General features: G+C 37.9%; 1 protein-coding gene across 1 annotated transcript; it reads left to right on the forward strand.

Moving 5' to 3' along the window:
* The first annotated feature begins 341 nt into the window (after positions 1-341).
* On the forward strand, positions 342-24,495 carry LOC129573113 (homeobox protein engrailed-like SMOX-2). Its single transcript, XM_055453342.1, has 5 exons — positions 342-2,831; positions 19,733-19,738; positions 21,147-21,247; positions 21,392-21,560; positions 21,706-24,495. The coding sequence occupies exons 1-5, from the start codon at positions 1,337-1,339 to the stop codon at positions 21,840-21,842; spliced, it is 1,908 nt and encodes a 635-aa protein (XP_055309317.1). The 5' UTR covers positions 342-1,336; the 3' UTR covers positions 21,843-24,495.

A 24,495-nucleotide genomic window follows, 5' to 3' on the forward strand; every position in this document is an offset into this window, starting at 1 on the left:
GCGAGGGATATTTTGTGTGTATTCATATACGTTGACCACGCCTGCAATTCGCATATTCAGTCCCCGTACACATGTCGTTCAGTCTCTTTCACTCGCGTGCACACCACCGCACTCGATAGGGAACATTCACGCGTCTGTTCGGCGGTACGGTGAAACCGACAGCTCAGTCGTATCAAACGCGAGTAAACGGTTTGCGTATTGTGTACGTACATTTATATACATATATGTATGCCGGAGGAATACGGTGTGTATGTGGAAAGAAGAACGCCCTGCTTGCCTTTTAACATGCATTCGTACGTACAGTGAATTTGATTTAGTTTAACAACGGCTGCTGCCTCGATACGACGCGCATTTTTCACTTGATTGCTCTCTCCTCCGGCAAACAAATCCTAAATCAAAAAAACAAAAGTAGTAATTTGTGTATCTGTGGTCCTCTGAAATTGGAGACTGATACGACAAACAAATAAACAATATCTCACAAATTGAATTGAACAAAAATTGTTCGGTGTGTTGTTTGTGTGCTCGGTTTCCACTCGATTTTTATACGATCGCTTCATTTTTCAAAGGAGTCGATGGTGTTGTCACGTTTTTGTTTTGTTTGTTTATTTATTTGCTATGATGGGATTTTCGTATGGAAAATCGCTTCGGTAGCCTGATGTGATTCGTACTCAAACCGGCCGAAATGTGCGTCAATATCATTCACATACAAATGAGTGTTGTTCCGTTTTACGCGCTCCACATTCAATTATCCGACCGTTGAAATTTCGTTGAATAACATCAATTTTAAATTTACAACGACGACAATAGAACAAGTTTTTCGGGGGGTATTCAATTGATTAAAATTAAATAAGTGTCTCGATGATTTGATTGGCCAACGACATTTAATTTACAAGCCGGGGCAAATAACCGTCCTTTGACAATCGATAATCGATGTGAAAACAATTTTTTTTAGTTGCTCCAAATGAAAAATTTACACCGTAAAATATCAAAGTGCGAGAAAAAAAACTTTCTATCAACGCAATCACACACATGCACACTGTTTCCAGTTAGCTAAGAGTTTAAATTTTTTCTTTTGATCCGGTGATGTTTGAATCGAATAAAAAAGTGGACAAATCATTTCGAAAACCTGTCGCAAAAATAAAAGAAAAAACTGCATCGGACCGACGGTAAATGCATCATAGCGCGCCACTTATGGCGCATGCCATTAAAAGCGATTGCAATTGAAAACACAAAACAAAATCAAATAGCAACAGCAACAACAAAAAAAACTCTTCTTTCTTGAAGAAGAAGGTGGAAGAAAAAGAATTAGTGAATGAATATTTTTCTAGCCGTTTAAATGTTTATACAGAAAAGTGATATGACAACGATAACATCACATTCGCTGCCATTAATTCCGTTGCAACCGAATCTCAGCTTGTTTGAAAAGCGTTTGTCGGACATGAACGGTGTGGAAAGTGTGTTACCGCACAGTTTAATTCGTTTGCCATCGCCGAAACGTGAACAACAGGCTCAAATGTCACCGCAAGATTGTTATGGCAGTGAAAATAGTCAAAGTAATTCAATATGTGATATGGATCCTCGATCGGTGCCCAGCGGTGGTGGTTTTGATTCGAAATTTTCAATTGGCACACTGGCTGATGACCGGACGAGCAGCGAAGTGGCCCGATCGAATTCGGCAACATCGTACAAAGGTGATAATAACAATAAGGATGACGATGATGAGTACATGAACTACTGTAGCGATGATAGTGAATTGTCGGTGGGCAAAGAGGGTGACCATTCGCCAGATATTCGACGAAATAACAATGAACCGAAATCATCGTTTCGATTGAGCACCGATTCACCGTCGTCAATCGCTCGAAATAATAACAATCATCATCAGTCAAAATTGCCAAGTATTGTACGTCCAAACCCGACGCGACAAGAGGAATTCCTGTTGCGCAAATCCAATATGTACGCCGAAGAAATAATGAAGCATCAAATTAATTTCATGACAGTTACCAAAGGTTTGAATATTAGCCCAAGATTAAGTGATAACGCTTTTAGTCCATATCCAAGACCAAATGAACTGAGTCCCATTCATAATGCGGCCATTACGAATCCGCTGAAAATCGGCTTCAGCCGATTGAATGCGTACGCAAATGACAATGATTTGGGCAAAAAATGGAGTGTCATCGAAGATCGAAATGCACGGTCACCGGAAACAACACACTTTCGCCAAATTCATTCGCATCTCAATGCAATCTCAAAGATTACATCGGCCCTAGGACGTGATAGTAGTAATACACGCGTTCAAATGACATCACCCGCTTATACGACATCACGGGAAAATTCACAATCGCCACCATCGTCGAATGCATCCAGTGTCCGGCATATGATTCACAATAATTTCAATGAGAGTAGCTTGAAATTTAGCATCGATAATATTTTGAAGCCAAGTTTTGGGCGTCGAATTACCGATCCACTGCTAAAGCGAAATAAACCCGCACGTAAAAGTGGCACTTCGCATCGAACGGCAAATACCGAACGAGTTGGCCGAATGAATGCATCGATTGATTCGATGTCAACGGCAACGTTGCCAATTAATGAAAAGAAAACATCTTCAACAGATCAAACGGGGTCGAAAATATTGACACAACTATCAACCATAAATCCATCGAATACGGCCGAAACAACCGACAAAATGAACGCAGCAGCAACAACAACAACCAGCACATCAACATCGGCGGCAACAACAACATCCTCATCATCGGAATCATCGAGTGGCAAAGGTCCTTTATCGTGGCCTGCATGGGTTTATTGCACTCGATACAGCGATCGACCGAGTTCAGGTAAGAAAAGCACCCATAATTTCTATATTTATGTGATCATATTTCCTTCGATTGACACTTTCACTTCGAATGACGACATTTTATCACGGAAAACGACCATTTCTGTGAATAAATCCGAATTTCCCTGTGTTCTAGGTGCGAATACGTATGCAAGTCACAATTTGACGATCAATCATTTCGTTTGATGCTCCACTGTATTTCATACACACGTGGTGATTGCTAGTTAGATATAAATCTCACGCACACCGGTCATTCAAAATGACTGGGTAAAATTCTAAAGATTTTTTAGCTCGTAAACGAAAATCAAATCATAGAAAAACAAATGGATAATATAAATGGTCCGTAAAGGTCAAAATGTTTGTTGTCTAATTGAATACACATATATTTCTGGGAACGGACGACAAATATCAGGTTGTGAAATCAAAAAAATCTCCTCCGATAATAATTAATCAAAATGGTTGACAGATTAATATGAAAACAAATTATTCGACTGACTTAAAATGACGAATATCAATTTGGTTGAGATCGCAGGACATTTCTTGTTTTTTATTTTATCTTCGGTTGGTTCTTTTCCTCTTCTACCGTTTCATTCTCATAATTCATAATCTTGTGTCGTTTTCAATTTATTTATGCTCTGCGAGAGAGAGAGAGAGAGAGAGAGAGAGAGAAGATGTGAACAAAAGAGAATTTGTCATGAAAATGACCACAAAACTACCAATTTTCATGCAACCTGTGGTCTATTGAATGTTTGTTGCCGCGATGCGTTTATGCTCTCAAAACAACAAATCATTATTGTGTGAACGAACACGAAAAAAATGTATAGTAGTTGTTCAATGACCTTCAGGGAAGAAGAATTATACGGTGTTTGCTTTTCGATTTTTTATTGTTGTTGTTACTGGCCCGTTAGTTGATCAGAAAGCGATCCCAATTGATTTGGTTTTTTGGTTGGCAAGCAAAAGTAAACAGTCGCTGTGGAGTAAACTTCGCATGTGGCGATCGTTCGCACAACTCTCTGTCTTCTGTGTCGATCGATTAAATTATGTAATAAAATTGAGGTTTATAATGATTATTGTCGATGATAATGATGAGACAGTGATCGAATCAGCGCTTGGCCACTATGTGCAACAACAATAAAGTCTTCAAAGCACAAATTGAAACAGATGAAGATGACTGAAGGAGAAAAAAAAGCCACACGACTCAGCACACGAATTAAAATGTTTGATTCGAGGAGCCGCGCGCAATCAAAATAAGAAGAAAAAAAACACATCAACCGAGAAGTGAACAAGAAGATAAAGGCGCACACACATACAAGCGGAGTGACGAAACTGACAATAACAAACAAACAGAGGGAAAAAGAACTGTTAAACATCATATAACAAGAACTCTTATATCGGAAGCAATCTCAAATTGTGCGCCGAGCATACTACATTCAAATACACACAGCCACATAGATACAATTAGCAAGAGGAGAACGAGAGCATATGAGAGAGACGAACAGCAACAACAACAGCAATAGCGAAAAAAATGAGTCCATTTTGAGATTATCACCGCGCGCCGGGCCGTATATATACATTATACATTCGCTCAATTTAAATGTTCATCGGTGTGTCTGTGTCGGCTCTCAATCCATCCAGCGATTTCAATATATCCACATATATATATATATATATATATTCCAGTTCTCTCTCTCTCTCTTCGTTCTCGGGAGAACGTCGTTTCGTTTCGTTTCGTTTTATTATTTCATTAGTAATTCGCTACTCGAAAAACTAAACCAAACCACAGCCATAAAAATGCATATCAAGTCAAATAAAACAAAAAAGAAACTACACGAAAATGTCAGATCGGGTCCGCTAATGATCGGAATAATGCTCTTCATAAAGACGAATAAATGATATTTTTACTTGGGTGGTCTAATGCACCGTAGTGATACCGGCGTGCGCGCACATACGGCCCATATGTGTGTGTGTACGCCGGGGCCAACAGCAACAGCAACCGGGGCCTCGACTTAATACACTTACTTCAGCGGTACAAAGTGTTCGGCTGCTTGCTGCAGAAGCAAAAGCGCAACAGCAACTACCACAAAATGCAAGCGAACGAAATGAAAACGAGGCAATCGGCGGCTGGCTCGCATATACATATATGCATGGCACAGACATGAGTGTGATTCACATTCGATTGTGTTCGATCAGAACCGTATGCATAATATTAACGGTCACTGCGACCGTTTCTCTTCAATCTCATGCAAATTTTTTGCCCCGGCCCAACAGACCAACGGAAAATGCAACAAAAACTACAGAAAAGTTAACCACAAAATGCTGTGTCATAGTGCGTGTGAGTTTGGCGAAACAGAACTTTCAGCAAATGACGCGACGGCGCAACGCGATGAAAACAACAAATATTATCATCAGTGTAATTATAACCGTGCGATTTGTTTCATTTGACCACCATACATCTCATCTCAATCAATTTTTATGCATATCGGCGATTGAGATCGGCGTTTGCAGACGATTCGATCGATCATACAAACCGGTACAGCAATAATTTATCAATGAACAAGAACTCACGTGCCCCAGACACAACCGATCAGTTTCTCTCTCACACACACATGCACACTTCGGGCTTCAAATGAACGTACAAAAAGTGCAAGTGACCAAGGAAGTGGAATACATTGCAGCAAATAAGGTGAATGCAATACGATTTGGTGTGTGTGTTTTTTGTGTGCTGTTGAATGATCGGTATTTTTTGTTTTGGACATTGAATACATTTCAATCTTTTTACTTTTCGTAAAGTAGCATTTTTCCCATTTTTAGTCGTCACCAATTGAACATTGTAACGATCACACATACACACCGTTTATCTAAATGAACGCATATGTGACACTGCGTATAAATCAAATTTGTCGGTGTTAAAATGAAATCGATTGGACATTGGTGACTGTAGATTTTTTTCCGTCGTTGTTGGCTGGCTGGTAGTGCGTGCGGATATTTGTCACAGATGTTCAAGCCTCTGGGATTAAAAAAAATTGGCCGAAGCGCCGAGAAATCTGATTGAAAATTTCCAAAAATATATGCTTATTCATAAAATTGGGCTCGGCATTCGGTTACTTGTTTATAACACCGATCAAGACATTCAAGGAAAACGTTCAGTTTGCCATTCCAAAAAGGGAAGATCTTTTTCGTATACATTTCGTTTGGTATCGAAATGTTTGAAGCGAACGAGAAAAAAAATACTACCAAACAAACCCAAAAGCCATATGTTTGATGAACAGCAGTCACAGTTAGTTCCCTTTTAGTTTCTGTGTACGCTCAATTTAATTTGAAGTTAACATTACTTGATGTATGCACAAGTAGAAAAAAAAACAACGCTAAAAAGACGAAAAGAAGCATGCTCAAGTGAAAACGACCGAAAGTCAGAAGATCCTCTTCGAAAGAATCCAAAATCAAGCTGGACGAGAGAATCCAAAATCAAGGCGAATCCAAACGGAATTGCAAACTCTCTGCGATAAAATATTTGACAAATGAATGAGTGTGTGTGAGTGTGCATGTGAATGAATCGGTAGCGCGATGTGTGACTTATGTGTGTTCGTTTCATTTTGTTTCATTCCTTCTTTTTTCGCTCTCTCTCTCTCTCATCAAAAAGCCAAGTCCATATCAATCCAAATGGTAATCTCATTCAAATTCAAAACGATGTATGCACGACACTCCAACCAAATTTAATGCCTAACTCTATTTAAACGCACATAAATCTTCGAATGAACACAAAGAATAAAAACACAAGAGAACAAACCCATCGTTTTTTCGCTGTTTTTTATTCTCGTCAAAGACACACGATCGCAATGGAACAACAGCTCGGCTAAATTCAACGAGAGAAAGAGAACGTGAGAGAGTGAGCGGTATAGATAGAGAGCGCGTAACACAAACACAAGGAACATAATAACAGAAAGGAAAGAAAAAACACGAATTAAAACAGAAAAAAAGAATTATTCAATATCATATTTACGGCGATCGCTTAATTGCTTACTCTGCGCGGCCACACTGTTTCAAAAGTTGAGCTATCTTGTTCATTTCGGACAGCTCGACATGTTGTGTCATATTGTGAACGGTTTTATTTTTGGACGAATTCAAAATCGATTATGCCACACGAAATTGATGTACAGAATAATATCTCGTTTTATGTGTGTTCTTTCTCGTCTCTCGTTGTTTCTCTCTTTCTCTCTCTCTCTCTCTCTCTCTCTCTCTCTCTCTCTCTGTCTCTTTTCGGTTCTCCTCATTTTGGACCGAAATGAAACGTTGGCGATTGAGACAACGCATTGACACTGCGCGATGTTGATTGAATCTCTCTCCGGCGAAAGCCACCGCAGTAGCCGATATGCTAACGTTTGGCTCGTTCAAATGAAGACCAACAACGAATGAAGAGAGAGAAAAAATAGCGAAGAACAAACAACTAAAACGAAATTTAAATGTGAGACGAGATATGATAATAAACGGTGTGTATGCGTACGGATGCCATCAATATAGAACACGATCTTAGACGGGTTTTTATTCTTAAAATTCAAAATCACTACTCTTTTTTTTTCTTCCACGCGTTTTTGTTGAATTTCATGTTCATGTAAATATTTGCCTCGAAATTGTGTGCGTTTTAGCTATCTGTTCGGTCCCATCGCAGTCATTTATGTATGTTCAATCCATTCAAAATGATCCACCAACTCTTTTTAATGTTTAACCAACTGTTTGTACAATGGATACATTTTCTTGTTGTTTTTAGATATTGGTTTCGGTTTTAATTATGAGATGCATTTGCACCTTGCGACGCAATCACAAACAAATTATTATTTTTTTGGTTGAAAATGCTGTTCAATGAAATGGATTGAGATGAAATGACTTCAGCGCAAAGACACTGTTTATCGGACAGTTTCCGATGTTCATTTTACCAAGCAAATCAACCAAGAAGCAATCGCCCTCTGGAAGATCTTCTGTTGGTCAATTGTTCAGCAAGAATGTTAGTAAATTGGATGTCATGGAGCGGAAAATCGGCATTTAAAGTTAATAAATGTATGAGTCATCGCTGGCGGTCCTTTCGTCTAGCTGCAAAATGGAATTCATAACATGAATTCAGATGCGCACCTTCCGCCAGAACAATCACATCCTTTCTTCCTACTTCAAGGCTAAACCGATCCATTCATTCGACTTAACGACAACTCCAATTAAAAGCAGTGTCAACTTTACGGACAGAGAATCGCTTTTATTATGCTCATTGAAACTGTGTGTGTGTCTTTATTTTTTTGTTGTAAATAAATGCAGTTAAGGTGCTAATACATCATTTTACATGATGCATTTTTCACACTTGTTTCATCTCTCACTCGGTTGAAATTGCCACTGCACACAACACACACATAACTGTATTTGCCGAGGCCATTTACATCAATGCTCTTTCTAAACATGATCCGGTGTGCGCTTCTTTTGTCCAAATATTGAAAAGCAATTAAGTGCTATTTGTTGAAGAATGAAGTGTCCAATGGAATGGAAGAAATGCGTTTGTGTGCTGGTGCTGCTGCTGCTGCTGCGAATAAACGACCAAGCACAGTTAATATTTATTGTACTTATTTGGTATGGCCGGAATGAAACGAAACGAAACGAAACGAGACGAAAGATGTGAAAGATGAAGACGAAGAGGAAAGTCTGAAAACTGCAGAAATGACCTACGACAACAATGGACCGAATTTATTTGGTGCAACCAATGCAAATACCCGGCCAACATACGGTTCACACCAACAAAAAAAGGACACGTTTGTTCAGACAATAGATGAATCGAATGGACAGAAAATGAGTTGTCTTCAACGGTATTTGGTTCAATTGATAGAGAGATCATATGAGATCAATTTTTAAGCATTTGGAAAGAAAAGAGAGACAATTAAAACCATTTGTACCACACTAACGAACAGAGAAAATAGACCATAAAATACACATAAATGATATCATGTTTCAAAGCGAAGCATGTTCACGATCAAAATCAAATCGAAATATGTTGATCTAATAATTAGCATCTGCTGGGTAGCCAGGGCCAGCATTGTATGTTGAGCATACATTTCAGGCTCTTTCGCTTCCTCTTTCTCCCACATGTGCTTCTTCACACAAACTCGTTGGTGTGTATAATGTTTGGCGCACATCATGTGAACATAATTGATTTAACATTTTTATTTATCAACCGCTTGATGCTTTTATGCGTAAAACGTTTGAAAACACGTTGTTCTGACTGTTGTGGTGTACACACGCGTTAAATGATGAACATTAGAGGATCGTTTAGTGTGAGTGTGTGATGAGATACTTTGTAGGTTTTGCGCATATATGACACGCGCGTTGGCAAACACTTCTCTTTCTCTTTTCACAGCGCATCTCTTTTTTATTGAAGCCTCTTCTTCTTCTTCAAATGGTCATGCTTTATGATTTTATGCTTCGTTTTTTTCTCTCGAAAAAATGCACAGTGATTCTTTTGAATCCATTTCACTTTCAGTGCTTTGCCCAGAAAAGTATTTCCATGACAATTTGCATTGCAGTTAATTCCGAGTGTGGGTTTTGTATGTGATAAAATTGAGATCGCAATGTCAGTTTGGCATTGCACATATGCGCGCGCTACTATCTATTAAATAATGTTGGAGCAACAGGAAAACGATCAAAATGTTTAGCACAACGCACACTTACTCTGACGCAGCCAACAGTCGAGTGTACGAACGCACAATGAACAAAGTCCGAAATAAAAGTGGTCACCCAACCAATGATGACTCATGCCAATGGCTTTATTATAAATGCATTCGAGCCACAAAGCGCTAAAGATTTTTTTTTTGCTTCGTTTTTATATTGTTGTTTTTTTTATTGTTCTATACGCGCTGTGTAAGAATCTGCACTACTTGAAGCGTGCAAGCTAATGTAGACATACAATCATACACACGCGGCCAAAGCAGCCACACATTTTCATGTAACTTTCGTTCATCATCGCAAATTGGGTGGTCTTTTTGTTGTTGTTGTTGCTGTTGCTGTTGCTGTTTGCTGTTATTATTATTATGTTGCGAAAAAGCGTGTGCGTGTGCGGCCCTACAAATATCCATCCATCCATTATTATAATACCACGTTGCATGGCATTTTCTGCTCACACACACAAACACACTCACAGACATAGACACACACAAACATTCGGCACACTCTATTCGAAATATAGTCATAAAATTGAGTGAAGTATGAAAAGACATACAATTCAAAATTGAAATAAAATAAAATGCAAACCGACTCTGTGACTTGCCCAACAACAGGAATACTTCCGTTTTGTGACACTATGACTAGGCACCTAATCCAAGAAAAGAAATCATTTATACACGGTCGTTCATGGCCAAAATGCTGTGTTGTATTCCTTTTTTGTTTGTTGCTTTGGTGCGTGTATCGAAATTTTTTCGGGGTAGAGTTTGAGTTGAGTCGTTTGATTTTTCGAAGTCGTTTGCACACACACACGCACACACACAAATTATCGCCCACTCAATCATTGTTTTGCGTGAAACTTGAAACACATTAATCGAAATGTCAATATTATGCGAATGCAAAATAGTGTTCGGTGTGTGTTCACATTCTGCAAATGAGATGCAATACAAAAGCGATTGGGAGAACCTGCTCTCAATGAGCGACAAGTATCTGATCGCAACCGGACCGTGTGCGTTCTCAAATTTCAATCCAATCGACAATTGTTTAAGTCCATTGGAAAATTGTCGTGCCCGGCCACCGTCGATCCAGCAGCAGCAGCAGCAGACGAAGATGGATAGAGAGTGGCAGCAACAGCAACCAGAAAAATAAGACGGAGGAGAGGCAAAAGAAAAAGGCAGCCGACATCGAATAATTGAAATGTTTATTGTAATTAAATGGGTGTCAAATGTAATTATGCTATAAAGAAATCATTAAAATTAATGCATGCCAATGCTCTGCCGCCACATGTAAGTGTTTGGCGGTTTTATGTCTCGCTCTCTCTCTCTCTCTGTTCGCCACATAAAGAAAAACAAACAAAATACTGTGCTTGGTTTTGTTCAAGTCCGGATTCCGTCGTGTATGCTGTTTTTTTTGTGAGTGTGTACTGTGTATTTTGGTTGCTGTCGTTTGTTTGTTATTTCGATTGCAAATCGATTCAATGACGTGCCGCTTTAAGATCGGCAATGTTCTTTAATTGCAAACCTTGAGCAAATCGAATTGAAAACAAATCTCCAACCATAATCGACCATATAAATTCGGTTATGTTGGACGATTCAGAGATCGGCGCGTATTCATTCAGACACACGGAGACAGACAAAGAGCAAGAGCAAGAAAATGAATTCTCGATTGATTGCCCGATCTCGTCGATATATACACAGTGACGATTCTGAAACGGTAACAGCCTGTAAAACGCTTTATGGAGGCTGCGTTACACTCACACGCCGCATTTAATGGATGTTTTCATTTAAGGAACACAGAGCAGAATAAAAAAAACACCACCACCAACCAGCACGAAGTGAAATAAACCGCAGATGGATTTAAACCGATTACTTTATTTGCTTATTTGACATAATCGCGATTATGAGACGATAGGATCGCTTGTTAATTGGCAAATTTATTAAGATTCGATTATGATAATGATTTTATCAATCAACTTCGATCTCTCGATATTGTACGATGTATATGTTTTGATTGTTGTTCAGTCCAAAGTAAGCGGTCCCAAAGAGAAGCGGCCGCAGCGTAGATTGAGTTGCCACTGCCTGAAATGTCGTGTCGAATGGTCACTTTGTCGAATGAATTACGGCTATGGGTTTTTGTCTCCTTGAACGCGCTATTCCGTTCTATGTCGTACGGTATGCGTGTGTCAGAAAAGAACGAACCGACCGAGTACAATTCGACACATTGCACCAGAATAAGAGAAGAAAAAAAAAGAGCAGCACATTGATATTGGACTTTGCCGTTTTTGACTGAGCAAGCAGCGCGGCCGGCCAGAATGGAGCAAAAAGAAGGAGAGAGTGAACACTCTATTTTGTTGGCTATCTCTTCTTACATTTTATATATGAATTGACAGTAATACGTTAGACCTCCCAAAGTTAGTTGATTGCCCCTGATATTTTGCATTGTACTTCTCTCTCTTTCTCCCTCTCACTCTGTATAGTATATTACATGTTCAGTATTAAAGCTGTGGTGTGTAGTTTTTTTCCCTTTGCTTTGCCTTGAATTATGTTTTTATGTCTTTTTTTAGTCATTCTTCTCTGTTGGTATATCAAAATGTGTGTCTTTTTTTCTCTATCTTCGTTCGTTTTTGGAAAGAGAGCAAAAAGAAAGAGCGAGCAAGAGCGAAAAACAACAACAAATTGAAACGGCATACAGAAGATGTTTTGTGTTGGCAGTTTCGGACGTGATATCTTCATTAAGGACTGCTGCGCTGTGACGTCATCGTTAATCTTTCGTTCATCGTTTTTTGATTAAATCGTTTCGGCGGTTCTCATAGTGCGCCACGGCCTGGCATTGCCATGGTCGTACGTGTGCATGTTTGTTTTTTTTAAACTTCTTCTTCAATTTCGTATTGCATTGCCCCGGCGCATTGATGCATATATGCGTGTGTGCTCACCATATCTTCAAAATATGCATAGTGACTCTTTAAGTGCGGCCGTTGTTCTTTTGCCTTTTCTTCAAAATTGATGACCATTTTTTTTCTCGTGCTTCATTCTGATTTTGTGTATTGTTTTCTTTCTCTCTGCGGTTTTTTTTTCTCTCACTCGAAACCAAATCTTTTAGTAGCTGGAACTTTGTTTAATAAATGGGCATACACACATACACTAGGAGAGTGGTGGACAAAGAGGCATATATGATATGATGAAGAAATTAATGGCACGTATTCGCAATCAAAGTTGCGTTTGGCAGCATTTTATTCGTTGGATTCTTAGTCAGATAGAGAGATGCGATATTGTGTTGTGGCTCTTAAAGTGAAATTTAAATACTAAAAAAATGATTATTCCTCTTTTTATTTGCTGGGGTTTCTGGTTTCGTCGTCAGATATGTGTGATTTTCGCCTGCATTCAATGAATGAATTTTTACTGTGGTTTTGGCTGGAGATGGTGTGTTTCTCTTTCTATCTCAATCTTTCTCTATCCATCTCTCTCCCAAAGATGCCCACGACCGAAGTGAAAAAAAACACTGAAGGAAATACAAAGAGATAAATGTGTATGAATTTAACTGTTTTCCTTTGATGATGATGTGTCTGTTACTCTTTTTTTTGGTTCGTCTTTATTTTTTGGGTTCTTTATCTTTTTTTTTTCTCGATGCCTCCGATCATGATCACCGGATAAGCTTTCGATTCGTACGCACGTATAAAATTTAATTTATTACAAGTATATCTTTAAGAAGAGATCGAGTGAAAAAAAAATAACGTCTCCATATATTGTTATGTGATTCCGTAGAGTTTTTGTCATTTGGCCATTCGCTTCGTTGATTTGTTCATTCCTCTTTTTGTTTATGACTTCATCTCCTATCGCAAAGAGTTCGGGAGACAGGGTGCGCTCGTGTGTGCGTGCGCGCACTCAATATTTTTTCTTCTCAGTGACATTACATACTAATATATGAGAGTGGCGCAATGAAATGCAGCCAACAACGTGCAACGCTGAATCATATGGTCATTTAATGACTTTTGCATCTTCACTATAATTTCAGAATTCTTTGACTTCTACCCAGTTATCCACCAATTTATTATATCCATGTTCCGGTTTTTGGATCGTTTCTCATCTTCTTCTTCTTTTTCTTCATATATATATTTTTGCATGGGATCGTCTCTAGTTGTCTGATGGGCCATTGCCTTTTATCCAACAACGCATAAATTTTAATTTGAAATTTTGTTAACCGTTTACAGTTAGTGTTTTGATCCAACCAATTCGTTTCACGTTGCATTCTCGCTCGCTCGTTTGTCCACCCGAAAAAAAGAGAATATTCGATTGAGAAAGCTTTGTGTTGGTTACAAGGCAAATCTGACCGGCAATAAATCATTCAAACTAAAAAGAAAAACACACATTTAAACAATTTTACGTCGATTCATACATAACCGCATGATGAACTCTTTGCGTTTAACAGTTTTGATCGTTCGCATCATCCTATGGCAACGTTTGACCTAACGATTTATGACGAACATGTTCTACACTTAGACATCACACATAAGTCAAATCCATACGCTCCTAAAATATTTTTATTCCTTTGCTTTGTTTCTCGAGATAATAAATTGCTCATTCCGGTGATAGGTATGTCAAAGCACTTTCCACATCCAACAACAACAACAACAACAACGACGATTAAGAGAAAAAAATCGGTTTTAATCGGACAAAAAGAGGATGATGAAAGAGACAATGAACAACAAAAAAGAACGTCGCCAAGATGAATCTGGCCTTCACAATTTTCGATTTAATGTGCGTTGCGTTCGCATGTGATTGGTTTGATGTTTTGTGTTGATGACTTAATTAAACCGCAAAATCTCCATATTTACCGTGACAGCCGTTAATTTTTATTGTTTTTTCTTCATGTTTGCCGGTCGCTTTGGTTCGGCTGATGTGAGTGTACGTATGCACGAACTCTTAATTGTTTCATTTCAGTGTGTGGTTAACGGATTGCGGGCGAGAGACAGAGGCTTAATGAAAAATATGTGTGTTTCTTGAGTAAACAAAGATGTCATAACGATCAATTGTGCCGAAAAATTAAAGTAAAGTTTCGTTGTGCTGTGTGTGTTGTGCATGGCAATCAATTTATTCGGAGCAATATGTATGGTCCCATGACTACAGGCTGTGCCGCGTCCAGTGCGATATTGGTTCCAAAGCAACATTGTTTAAAATGCAACATTGCACCTAATAAGCACGACCATTCACAGCAATGTGCCTCAGAAAATGGAGTGTCATATGACGTTTTTTTCTCTGTGTCGTTTTCGTCATCGTCGTCACAAACTCATTTGATTGAATAATGAAGTTATGGTTTTAGATTATGTCTTTGTATACGCTAAAATAAAAGAGCAATGAAAGGAGAGAAAAAAAAACGAAAAAGAAAAGAAAAAAAACGGCAAGCAAAAGTCGTATGAATAAAAAAAACATACATAATTCAAACATTTTACAATATATTACGAATTGAAATGCCGTGAACATGCTTAATTAGGCCCCCCGTGTTGGATTATGTGTGTGGGCTTCGTTCTGTTCACTCTCAACGTCTCTCAGAACAATATGTGTATACACATGTACGAAGCAAAAAAAAAACCAACAAACGGTGGAAAGAAACAACGACACCGTCGACGACTACGACGACGCCAAGAGAGAAAGAGGAATGGAAAAAAGAGCAAACGAGCGCGCGCGACTTCTTCGCCATATGAGCACGACCGATCGTGTGTATGAGTGTGTGTGTGTGCATAGGATATATCTCGCGCGCGTATGGTGATATACATCGCTTGTGTGTACGCAGAATGCGGGGCACACACAAAATGAACACAGTGAGAGAGACACACAGAAATGGAGAATTTAGTGCAAATTAGAAGCAGGGAACAGAGTAAACCAGCACATTAACACCAACACTTTGGTTCTCTCTGAGTGTATATGTGTGCCCCATTGGTTCGACGCGGTTTCTGTCCAAACGTAAATGGAAATGTGTAAAATATTGTGTGCGTTCGTGAGTGTGTATGTTCATTCATAAGTTGTACCCAATAGATCATCATAAGCTACCGATGAGACAAAGAAAAAACCGAAGAAAATCACAACAAGAAAACACCACGGCCACGGTTCGTTTTTGAGTCGTGTGCATTTTTCTCTTGCGGCTATTTGTGCCTTTGAACCTCATTTGACTTTAATGATCCTTTCAATCGAGTGAATTCCACGTAGATTCGATGTTACGGTCGATTCCATGATTAAGACGCACATGTAAACGATGTACCTTGACCTTTTTTCCGAGCTGCTTTGCTTGGCTCGGCTCGTCCCGGCTTTGCCGCAAAATGTGTTTTGACGCCAAATTTCAACATCATACATGCATTTGCCAAAGAATGTACACGAACATTAGCGGACACAAATTTGACGTACAGTGCACACACGCTCCAACTCTTGGCTCGTACACACATTCGCTATACACTCATTCAAAATTCTTTCAGCCTAATTATTGTTTCATCAAATCTCATCCATACCACCCGACACAAATCATGCCAACTCTATAGAACGGGCGCACACAAAATATGTAAATTGGTTAGCATTTTTGTGTGCGGCCATAAACAACGTCATTTCGTAAAAGTTCAATTTACAATCACACACAATTCACAATGCAAAGTGAGCGAGTGACTCTGTGCACAGCACAGCACACACACACACACACACAAAACACGATAAACAGCTCATTTCCCATTTTACCATTTTCTAAAAATACACACACATACGGCCATTGCATATTTGCTGCTTTTTCCATATTCAAAGCAATTTTCTTGCGTCTACGATAATTTCTCGTCATGTAAACATTGGACACTGTCTACCTCTCTCCTTCTTTTACTCTTGCTCTTGCTTTTATTCCTTTTGCCCCGGTGTACCAAAGCAATAAGCCAGCCGTTCGTTAACACACAATCGGTCGTTGTGCAACATGAAAGGTGAAAAAAAACATGCAAAAATACACCAACCAATGTTTTTTTCTTTTCTTTTTGAAACACAGTTAGACTTTGGCACACACATCACCAACAACTGACTTTCCTAAATCACTGAATTCACCATTTCGGCCGAGTAATGGTCTAATTTAAATTCTGAAAAGCAAATGACTGATTTTCGGTTCATTTGGCTGCTCAACCAACAGTGCATTAGTTTTTCACTCATTGATTTTTAGTGACTTTTAAGAACACCCTCTTCGCGGCCTCTACATACACGCGAATACACACACAAAATTTGAAATTCACATTAAAACGGCATCGGAAGTTGTGATTTTAATTGAAAATTAAAAATTAGCTTCGGGGATTTGGGGCAATTGAGTTGTTTACAATTGCATGGCGCCATCGTTTCACTTCATCTCTCGCGCGTGCAAAACAGACGCGCGCACACACACACACACAGAGAGAGAGAGAGAGAGAGAGAGAGAGAGAGAAAGAATTCTGCACTCATGAAACAAAGAGCCGAACGAGCAAAGAGAGAACAAGAGAATGTCTACGAATGTTTAATCATCATTTTTATCTCGTAGAAAGACGTTGTAGATCCTTTATTAACGCCCATAAAATGAAACCGAGTGATTTTACAATTCAAAGTTGGGCTCGTAGACGCGGCCAACAACAACAACGACAGCAAAGCAAGAAGACACACGATGAAGAAGAACGTTACATGTTGGAATTTAATTAGCAATGAAAACAATAAACCCAAATAAAAGAGTCAAGACATATCAACGCAATTGTGTCGACGTGTACACTGTACACTATACAAAATTGTACAGTACACATAAAATTCACAAAGAGACAACTATTCAATGCTGGGATGAACTGAAACAAAATATATTTATGGTGCTTTTTGTTCGTAAATTGTAACGTCGAATACGTGATCGTTGTATTTGGCGAAGGGATTAAAAACTGGTACATTGTAGCAAAGACAGAGAACAGTCATAATAACATGAATCCAAAGGGATAAAAATCATTTGTTTTGCAAAAGCCACACACACACAATATCGTCTCTATTTCGTCTCTCTTACTCCTTTTGCAACTCAACGGCACCCGCTATCCCACTTGGTAAATAAAGCAATACAATGTTTTATTCGTAGAAAATGTTTCGGCAATCATTCCCAATCACATTTTGACGGCCGTAGGGAGCTTCCGCGCAGCACACTCGAATCGGAGGGTGTGTTCTCATTGCTGAACATTTAATAAGGTTAATTTTTTCATGGATGTCACCGAAAATGAAATGGCAATCGTAATCATGAATTGTATCAAATGAATTCGTACTGTAACTACAATAAAAATGAAATGAAGAAAGAAAAGAAAGGACGATTCTACGCACGACTTCGACTCTCCCCCTCGCATACAAATTGACGACATTTATTTGACTTATTCCGACGTATGCTTTTCAGTTACTATCGACCATACACTCAATTAAATGTCGTTTTCTGCGTATTAAAATGCCTTCATCTGGCTGCATTCAGATAATTCGCCTAATGTTCTCGCAGCTCAAGCACCAGTTTATTTCCATTTTGTCATTTTGTCGCAACGTAAGATAAGAACAAGTGAAAAAAAAAATGCAAACCAATGTATGAATGGAATTTCGGCAAAGTACACTCGGCAAAGAAGTGTGAAGAAAATTCCATGTTGGTGTATTTGGCGCTATACTTATGGTGGTAATTTGCCGAATTTTACGTAAACAACGTAGAAGAAAAAAAAACATTTCTTCATCGAGAAGGAATTTTTACTTTTAATAGCGCGATATTTTCTGTATTTACGTCATGTCTTCCATTCGAAGTCTTCAAAATAGCCAACGGTTTGTGTGGTTTCACAAAGTGCAGGGACATTTCGATGAGTCTATTAAATGTATGTAATCGATGTACAAACACTTGTTTAGCTGTTCGAAGAATGAAAAATTTATTAGAAAAATGCTTGAATGGCAGGAAACGACGGCAATATCGTTGTCGTCGACGACGATGAAAGAGAAATGGCAGACGATACAACGAAATAAAGAGAAAAAATTGTGTAAACCTAATGGCTCGAATCAAAATAGCAGCCAATAAAGCACAGCACGTTATCTCATGTTCACACTCTTAAATCATATATTAGTATTGACGAAGTGGAATTGCGTGTGCCCCGTCGAAGGAGTGGAAATACAGCCTGCGAGAATTTTTTGATTGCTGCTGCTGCTGCCGCTGCTGCTGCCGCTGCTGCTGCCGCTGCTGTTGAATGGGAAAAAAATTGAACCAACATAAAAAATGCATCATATAACGACGCCAAATAGTAATCAGTCGAGTAAATAATGGGCTGAGAAGAGGGCGGAAGGGTGATAAAAAATCAATTGTTTATCTTTGGCTTTGTCATATATCCGTTCTTTACAGTTTTTTTTTCTTTCTGTGCTACAGTTCTCCCTCTTTCTCTCTCTCCCTATCTCTCTCTCTCCTTCCCTCTATCTCTCTCTTCTTCTCTATCTCTTTCTTCGCCACGCTCTGTTTGTTCAAAATTTAAAAAAAAAACACACACACATCGAATCGACTGCGAAAAACATACGTTTCGAATGCGATAACAATAAATGGTGTTAAGATATCGAACGCAGTTTTTTTTACTGTTCGAAAAGGGGTGATTACAAGCAGCCATCAACCCACAAACTGAACTACATTTATTAGCCTGCTGTAGCTGTGTATGCCATGTCGCATTCGTTGCGGAATCAATGCACAGCACAATGCGAATGAAAAGAAGAAGTAAAAAATAAACCGTCGGTGTAATCGATTACTGGTGCTAAGCAACGCATATAAAGCACTTGCCATACGATTGCATTAAATTTCATTATCATTTAAGTTTCGTTTTTTTGCCCCTGAAAAAAATACAAACAGCATATATTGGGTTTTTATCATTGCAATTGCTTTGGAACAAAGGGAAATTGTCAATTGTGAACATAATAATTGAAGTTCACAAGTGAATCATCGAAATGGATAAGAGGGTTTGAACAACGAATTAAATTTGAAAGAAAAGCAGAACGAAATGAAAGACTGGAAGCATGAATCGTAGTTGAAAATTACTATTGTAAAAATACAGCAAATTGAAATTGTTGTCATTGGAATTATTGTCCTTTTAAATTAATTTTGGATCAGCGACTGTTGATTATTGCTATAATTAGTTAGATATTAAAATCATCACATTAATCATAAACATCTTTAACCAATGAATTGTTCTTTTTTGTTTCATTTCAGGAAGAAGTAAGTGACTACAAATTACCTTTACAAATCCGCCTGTGAACCGGGTGTTCCGATTGGAGATTCTTGTCAAACATACGAACTATTCCACTTTGTTAACCAGAGCATCGTGTATTTTCGGATCTATTCCTGAAACAAATTATTCAATTAGTTACCTCTTTTCGAGTGCCTGCACATTCAATACAGAAATATCTCGAAAATCTTTTTAAAACAGAATCTTAAGCGCTACCTTCACGTGCAGTCGGCTTGACAGACACTCTTGAGCACTTGAACTAATAAATCATCCGGTATACGTTTTCCCTCAACGAGTGTGTTGTATACGCAAGACAAACCTTTATGCCTTATTGCTAAGAAATTTTCGGTTCCTTATACTTTCGCATTTGCTATGGCTAGCATTTTATCTTTGTGAAAGCCGAAATTTCTAATCATTTCGAGAATAATTATTGCCATTTGGAAAGGAATAAGAGTGCGATTTTCGGCACAGTCAACCATACATTCAAATATGCTACCGTTCAAATAGATTGCATGTTCATAACATCCAAAAGAAGGGCGTGAAATATCACCGAAACATCGATACTTTCTCTTTAAATACACTTTCATCGACGGAAACGTGCACAGCGTCTGTATGTTGGTAAACCTCGAAACCGACTAGAGAGAGATAGAGTGTGTTTGAGAGTGAGAGAGAATGAGAAAGATGGAGAGCGAGAAAAAAACTCACGATATGAGTAGGTAAAATATACATGAGGCTGAAAAATCTCCAAGGTTTTTCGGTATTTGGCCGTTTAAAAGATTACAGGGAAAATTCTTGAGATTTGGCACTGTTCAACATAATTACACATTCAGTGCGCACAAAATATTATAAATGAATGCTCGATTACGGTTTGAACGAAGCATTTCGAAAGTGCTGCTTCTGCAATTCGTCTTTGGTGAAACAATCTTTGGTGCTCGCGTTTGCCCGCGATTCCTATGTATTTGCTCTCCGTCTCTCTCTCTATCTCTTGCTCCCCAGACAAACTGAATAAGATTAATGAATGTTTCGGGTTGCGCGCGCTCTCATTCGGGTCTAGATCGACTGAATCATGACACGGTAAAGTTTTAATAAAAATTTCATTACAAAAGCATTGGACAAAGGGATTCAATCTCGAAGCGAGTGCGCTTCACTTACGGGATATTAGTGGATTTTGTGTGCCTTCAGGACAAAAGCATATCAATCAATTTCTTTGCGTTAAGCAGTGAAAATTGCAAGTTAATAGTTTCTTATTGCTTCAGCTTAATCTTCTGTGTTAATTGCTCGAAAGTGAGAATGTAGTTTGCGTTTTGTTTGGACAAAGAATTTAACCAGCCTGAAAACAGCCTGCTACTCCGTGTAAAGTCTTATGCTGAATTTGTTAATAAATGCACAAATTTTCAGGTCCGCGAGCCAGACGTCCGAAGAAACCGACTGATAAAACACCAAATGACGAAAAGCGGCCAAGAACTGCATTTAGTGGGCCTCAACTGGCCAGACTCAAGGTGAGTTGATACAAAAACCAAATAAAAGAAGTAGCAATAACACGGGCTTTTGTCGACAGAAGTCCACATTTTTTAAGAATAGTCAAGTGCTCACCAAGTTTTATATGTGATTTTTTGTTTGTTCTCGTTTCGTTTTTCGTTCAGAATGAATTTGCGGAGAATCGATATTTAACCGAGCGTCGTCGTCAACAGTTGAGCTCAGAGTTGGGATTGAATGAGGCTCAAATAAAGATTTGGTTTCAAAATAAGCGAGCCAAAATTAAAAAATCATCTGGCCAAAAGAATCCACTAGCACTTCAATTAATGGCACAAGGTTTGTATAACTTTAGTCCAAGCAGTTAATGGTTCAGACGCAGTTTGCTAGATAAAACAAGAATAAGGATCGCTGAATTGGCTGAAAACTTACTCATCACACATAGCTGCGTTTGTTTGATTATCTAATTGTCGAAAACTTACAGGTTTGTATAATCATTCAACGGTGCCATTAACGCGTGAAGAGGAGGAAATGCAAGAGATGCAGGAACGCGCCAACGCTGAAAAAGCCTCGAATCTCAATTCAAGTGAACTGGGCGATGAGGACGATGATGATGATTGAAGACAAACAATTGGCCACTCATAGTCTCCGTCATCGTCGGCAGCATGAGATCACTCAATCAATATATTCCCTTGAATATACGATCACACCGTTTTCCACTTCATACAACACCACCATCAACAACTGATTGACTTCTCTCAAAGGTACTGTTCAAAATGGAACTCTTCTTTTTTTTAACGAAAACTTAATAAAAACAACGTACAAAAAGGCTTAAATGAAACCATTAAAATAGTGATAAATTGAATATGGTTAGAACATAGCAAACAGTGAATTTAATTTGATGAGAAAGGGAGAGAGAGAGAGAGGAATTCTTGTAAATATTTATTAAAACGAGAGAAGCCTTAAATGGTTCATAAATTTAATTTAATTGTAAATAAATACCAAAGCAACAAAGGCATTTTTTGGGGATCGCATCGAACTGACTTTTCTAAATAAGAAATAATTCTTTCCCACTGTTTTTTTTTCTTCTAATTGCCACTTCTCAGATTTTATTTGCAATAACAACAAAAAAAACTGTCAAATTAGAATGATAACCATCATAAGATATTATGAACTGAAATTAAGTCACACGCAGAAAAGAACGGTTTACTTTTTTTGCTTGTCGATATCCAAGCATTTTGTCCAACCGAATGGATTTAATCCATAAAGTGGGAGAAATCCCAACCACAATTCTAAGAGGTTCTCTCATCAAATGGAAACCTAACGTTTTTCTTTTGGTTAGCAAATTTTTATCACACAAAATTGTTCAAACTCAATCCTGTGATTTTTAAACTGATTTTCAATAATGTCTGCACGGTTCTTCTACTATCAAATCGGTTGACAATTGTTATTACTGTGCAATCAAATTTGAATCAACTCTTTGAGACTCATCATTTTTAGGAAGAAGTAAATCATATTTTTGGGTATACACAGAGAGAAATGAGGTTACGTTCAACACCAAAAAACATTGCAAAGTGTCAAAATGCGACAGTATTTGTGAAAATCGCAACAAATGTTCAGATTAGTATTTGTATGCAACGCACCCAATTCCGTACTATATTGACAGTCAAACATTTGTTACGATTTTCACAAATACTGTGGTAAAATGCCAAAATTATATTTTTGTATTGGTGAATCCATGTTGGATTTCTGTCTGTGCATTGATACCAAATGTATACATTTTGAGCATTTTGAGAGAGTTTGGTTATTTTGAGTTGTGTCCTTACTTACAACAAATGTAGAGTTTTTATTCAAAAATCCGAAATTATGATACAGATGTTAGTGTATCTTATGCCTGGTGCTACTTCCATCGAAGAATGATAATTTCTGAGTCCCATGGAATTGCAAATTTGGTTGTACAATATTATTTTATGTGCCGTGTTCCAGCTTAAACATTTTTCTCGTAGCAATTTTTCAACAGATTTAACGATCAACAAACACATTGTCTTAAAAAAAACTTAGATAAGAATAGCAATAATATCAAAAGAAAAGAAAACAAAAATCTGGAGGAGTAGGATATAATGCAACAAATTGCTCTTTTTCCCATTTCAATCGAGCGAGAGAAAAAAAAACGTATAAAAAGATTATTGAAATCTTGTGGTTTAATAGAATCATGCGCGCTTTACAATGCAAGTTAATGACGCTTATAAAATGTTAAAAAATGGCAAACGGGTTAGATGCGACTACGAATCAAACCATCTTCTCTCAACCAATAGTTTCACGCATTTCTGCGCGCCATTCGAAACCTAAAGCAGAAACAGTTCGAACCATATGACATCAGAACCATCATCAACCGTTTACTGAGAGTAAATGCGATTAAATTCTTTAATATATTCGTCATTAAATGAGTCCATAACAAAATTCCATTACGAATCGAGGAACGATAGAACGAACGAAAGAAAAACATAATTTAATCTGTTGTCATTCAGTAAATTTGTTATTTTTGCGTTTTTGCCATTGGATTTACATAATGATTTGGTTTTGGTTTATGTTCATGAACTTTTCTTCATCATATATTGATCCAATTCTTTATATTAAAGCGCTCTAATTTTGTTATGGTCTCCAACATATATATGTTGATAAAATCTATAAACTTGCATACTAAAGCGGAAATAATACGTTAGTATTTCTCTGGCAGATTCAATGGCGAAAAATGGTTGCAATTGAAAGATAGTCATCGATTTATAGCAAAGTGTAAGACACAATATGTGGCGAATCGTTGTTTTTTCCCGAAATTCCGCAAAAAAAAACTTTTGTACAGTTCCAATAAATGCAATAAATTTAGCATCATTTCAAGAAGAAGAATTCTAGTAACTTGCAAGTGACTCCAATGTTAAACAAATAAATACCTAGACAAAAATCATTATCCGTTTCAATGTGAAACATTCAAAATAATCATGTGTTTTAAACCAATCTGAAGTTTAAGAAAAAAAAGCGTTCGTAGATCGAGTGTGTAATGCGTGACAAAAGAGAAAGAATAGACAAGTTTAAGCTAATCTTAATTTATATATCACAACCAATAAAGGATGAGAAAACTCAGCAAAAAAAAAATTGAAAAAACAAACACACATATACAAGCTGTGAACATTTATTTTGAAATTTGTGTGAAAAATATTGATTGAAATCAATGCTATATGTATATTCAACAACGTAGAACTGCGAAATAAAAAGAAAT

This window comes from Sitodiplosis mosellana, unplaced genomic scaffold (genome assembly GCF_009176505.1).
Source record: "Sitodiplosis mosellana isolate CC-2019 unplaced genomic scaffold, AAFC_SMos_1.0 Smas_scaffold_5948, whole genome shotgun sequence".
In the NCBI taxonomy this organism is placed as follows: Eukaryota; Metazoa; Arthropoda; class Insecta; order Diptera; family Cecidomyiidae; genus Sitodiplosis; species Sitodiplosis mosellana.